General features: G+C 46.0%; 1 protein-coding gene across 1 annotated transcript; it reads right to left on the bottom strand.

The window, feature by feature from the left end:
* LOC115735110 (L-ascorbate peroxidase 2, cytosolic-like) lies at positions 1–2,916 on the bottom strand. The gene is made up of 9 exons (XM_030666201.2): positions 2,725–2,916; positions 2,150–2,324; positions 1,979–2,044; positions 1,039–1,087; positions 880–962; positions 729–808; positions 444–546; positions 267–325; positions 1–89 (listed from the first exon to the last, which is right to left on the bottom strand). Exons 1-9 carry the CDS (start codon positions 2,841–2,843, stop codon positions 74–76), a joined length of 750 nt encoding a protein of 249 aa, XP_030522061.1. The 5' UTR covers positions 2,844–2,916; the 3' UTR covers positions 1–73.
* Between the last annotated feature and the right edge of the window lie 235 nt (positions 2,917–3,151).

Raw genomic sequence — 3,151 nt, forward strand, 5'->3', positions numbered from 1 at the left:
ACGATCAAGAGAGATGCACATGAAGTTCGGAAACAGCCTCCAAGACGACAGCGCCACCCCTCTCGCCTCCTCACTAAGCATCCGCAAATCTAGTTCAAGTAGCAGGAAAGAGGGGAAAGAGTCAGTTCCATCTCCATCTGCTAAGACAGAAAATATGGCGGGCGCGAAGGTAGACCAGTAGAGAACAGATAATGAATTGAAAATGAGGGAAGTCCAAACACTATTGCAGGGAATTGTATCGAAACAGAATGTGGTCTCCGACTCACCCCAGCTCAGACAGCTTCAGATGAGCTTCTGCATAATCCGAGAAGAATGCGTCCTCATCCTGAAACATCCGAAGCAGCCTCCCGGTCAGACAATAACAGAAAAAGAATATGTTTTCACTGTCGATGGCCCATCGATATCCTCCGGTGTGGCGGTAGAACATCAAGTTGCAAACATACCGCAGCGTACTTCTCAACGAGAGGACGGAAGACCGGATCTTCAATAAGAGCCTTGTCAGACGGTAGCTTGATCAGACCTTCCTTGTCTCCACTAAGGAGTTCCCTGTTTCATAGTAACATCCGCAGATATCAAAGTTATCAGTATTAGGGACCCAACAGCGTGAGCAAGTCCAAAAACTCTTTGCTTTGCGCTAACTAAGCAAGTCGAAAAACTGGTTACAAAGGCTAAGCTGATGACATAAAAGCTGAGTCGATCATAGAAGCATAGAGCATGAAAATTCTTACTTGAAGTAGGAGTTGTCAAAAATGAGAGGGTTGGTAGTCCAGGCTCCTTCAAATCCAGAGCGTTCCTTGTGGCATCTACCCTGTTGAACATGGACTTACTTCTTAGTAAATATGTAATCCCGAGTGAAACCTGCGCGACTGATCGACTTACCAGAGTGTGGCCACCAGATAGGGCAACGATATCTTTGTCGCTAAGACCCATCTGACCAAACACTTGTCTTAGACGGTTGGGACCTGAAATAAGAGGTTAATTCATCGAGGCATAGACACCGGTAATAATCTTCTCGCACTTTGCCACAAGCAAACTAACCATTTGTAGCTTCTGGTAACCTGCCTTCAGGGGGAGGTTCATTCTTGTCCTGAGCAAAATGCAATTTATCAGAGCTTTAGCGATAGCTTCATATCTAAGTCTTCATATACATGTTAGCGGTTTTTGCTCATCTAAACTTCGGGAATGCACGATTCAAGTTTCCACGACTTATGATGCCAAGCGTTATATACTCTAAGAAAGGAAAAGAATCCTAACAGTATTTCAGTTGTATTGTGAGAGAGGATAATGAGAAGGCGGATAAAGCTAAAGGATTTGAAATTTCAAGATGACGTATTAGAATAACCTGCATCACTCAAGCTATTCACTGAGTTTCATAGGGGCGACTTTTCATCGCTGCGTTAGGGGCAATGTTAGCTCGCTCAAGAACATGTCACAGGAATTGGTTTCTCAGGATGATTACCACTCACAAGTTATCGGACTTCCGGCTCTAGAAATTTTTTTTACTTGTAGTTCGCTTCCTGAGATTATATCAGCTCTATTACGTATGTATGCGAATCTTCCTTCTATGTTTGTCAATGAAGTTGTTAGTTTCCTCTTCTCTTACTGTTTAGATTCTCACAAAATCTTACCAACCCTGGCGGCTAGTCTCTCAAAGATCACAAGTTTCTACTGGAAGAGCGAGAATTGTTTACCCCGGCCGAACAGGACCAGAATCCAGGCAGGCACATATTCCTTAATTCTAATTTGAGAAAAAGAACAACAGCTTGGTCATGGAGCTAAACTCCTCATCAAGCCCCTGAGGAAAGCTCCTGAATTTAGCAGAACTATGAAGATCAGCCATACAAGAGAAGGAGAGGGCACAATCTTCCTCTTCTGCCCATAAATAGGCGAATAAGTCGAGCACGAATAATTAGCTCATCTTTACACTAGCGTCAAATAGAGGAAACGAGTTTCGGAAGAAAGATACAAATCAACTTACAGGTCTCCCGGGGTGGAAAGGAATCTCAGGCCCTCCAGTAATTTCAACAGCAACCACCCCAGCCAACTTCCAACCCAACATTCGAAATTTCAGTGTCGTGCTCAAATTATATGATCTGTAGTTTAATAAACTTTAGTTCAATTTCGGTGTTATTGCACTTGACAGTCATACCTGGTAGAAGTCTGCGTAAGACAGGATCGGAAACTGTTCCTTGATCGGCTCCAGAAGCCTGACGGCAATATCCAATCCAGTGTTCGCTTCTCGAGCGAGCTCCGCAGGGTGCCTGATTGTCCCAAAGGGACCTCCCGATTTAGACTTCACATCGAAGGTACCAGCGGAGTGCCATCTGCGACGCGAATGAACACCGAACCAGAAGTCAACAATCATCGACAATTCTGTAATCGTCGCTACGTCCATGGAAACGGAAACGAAACTCTATCCACAAGCTATGCTTGTACTGGACAAATGCACACGGTTCGATCATTAGATGTCGAGATCAATCCTCCATCCGTAAATTTTAGCATCGTCGCTCCAAATGGTGTCCGAGCGAGATCATTGTCCCCGCATTCGTCTCTTCCCTCGCTGATCGAGAGGCTTTGATTAAACTACTACAGTTGTGCACGTTCTTCATCCACGAACTCAAAACTTTTAGACCGGATTAACAGATGCAGAAGCAAGCGCGTAGATTCGTCGGTACCGGTTATTAAACGGAGACGGAACAAGTGGGGGATCGGGAGATAACTTACGCCAGTCGAAGGACGATCGGAGCACAGTGTTTCTTGGTGATGAGTCCTCGGAGCTTCCTCTTGCATTTCGCAGCGGCTTTCCGGTACTCCTCGCTCACGGTCGGGTAACACTTGGCCATGGCTTCCCTGGCTCACGCTTCACGCCGCCACTCAATCTTCCGGCCGCACCAAGAAAGCGAAATCGGGGAGAGAGAGAGACCTCAGAAACCGAAGGAAGTTTCTGGCAATGGTGGAGTGGAAGAGACGAGATTGTTGTATATATATAGATAGGAATAGGATCCATAAGACGGGAAGGTTCTAGCTCGAGCTTCTTTTGGGGCCATCAATGGCGACGCGGGGCACAGCTTGGGAGCGTGATGAACTGGATGACGTTAAAAAGCCACGGCAGGCGGGAAAAGTCGGGACAATCGAGCGCTGCCACGTGTCG

The sequence above is a fragment of the Rhodamnia argentea genome, chromosome 10 (assembly GCF_020921035.1).
Source record: "Rhodamnia argentea isolate NSW1041297 chromosome 10, ASM2092103v1, whole genome shotgun sequence".
Lineage (NCBI taxonomy): Eukaryota > Viridiplantae > Streptophyta > Magnoliopsida > Myrtales > Myrtaceae > Rhodamnia > Rhodamnia argentea.

What these genes read in the sequence shown, in the direction of transcription:
- LOC115735110 (XM_030666201.2), bottom strand. Translation starts at nt 2,843, where the DNA reads ATGGCCAAGTGTTACCCGACCGTGAGCGAGGAGTACCGGAAAGCCGCT. An exon ending in CCGATCGTCCTTCGACTGGC is followed by an intron (nt 2,325 to 2,724) that starts GTAAGTTATCTC and finishes TTCGCGTCGCAG; the next exon opens with ATGGCACTCCGCTGGTACCT. An exon ending in TCGTTGAGAAGTACGCTGCG is followed by an intron (nt 326 to 443) that starts GTATGTTTGCAA and finishes CGGATGTTTCAG; the next exon opens with GATGAGGACGCATTCTTCTC.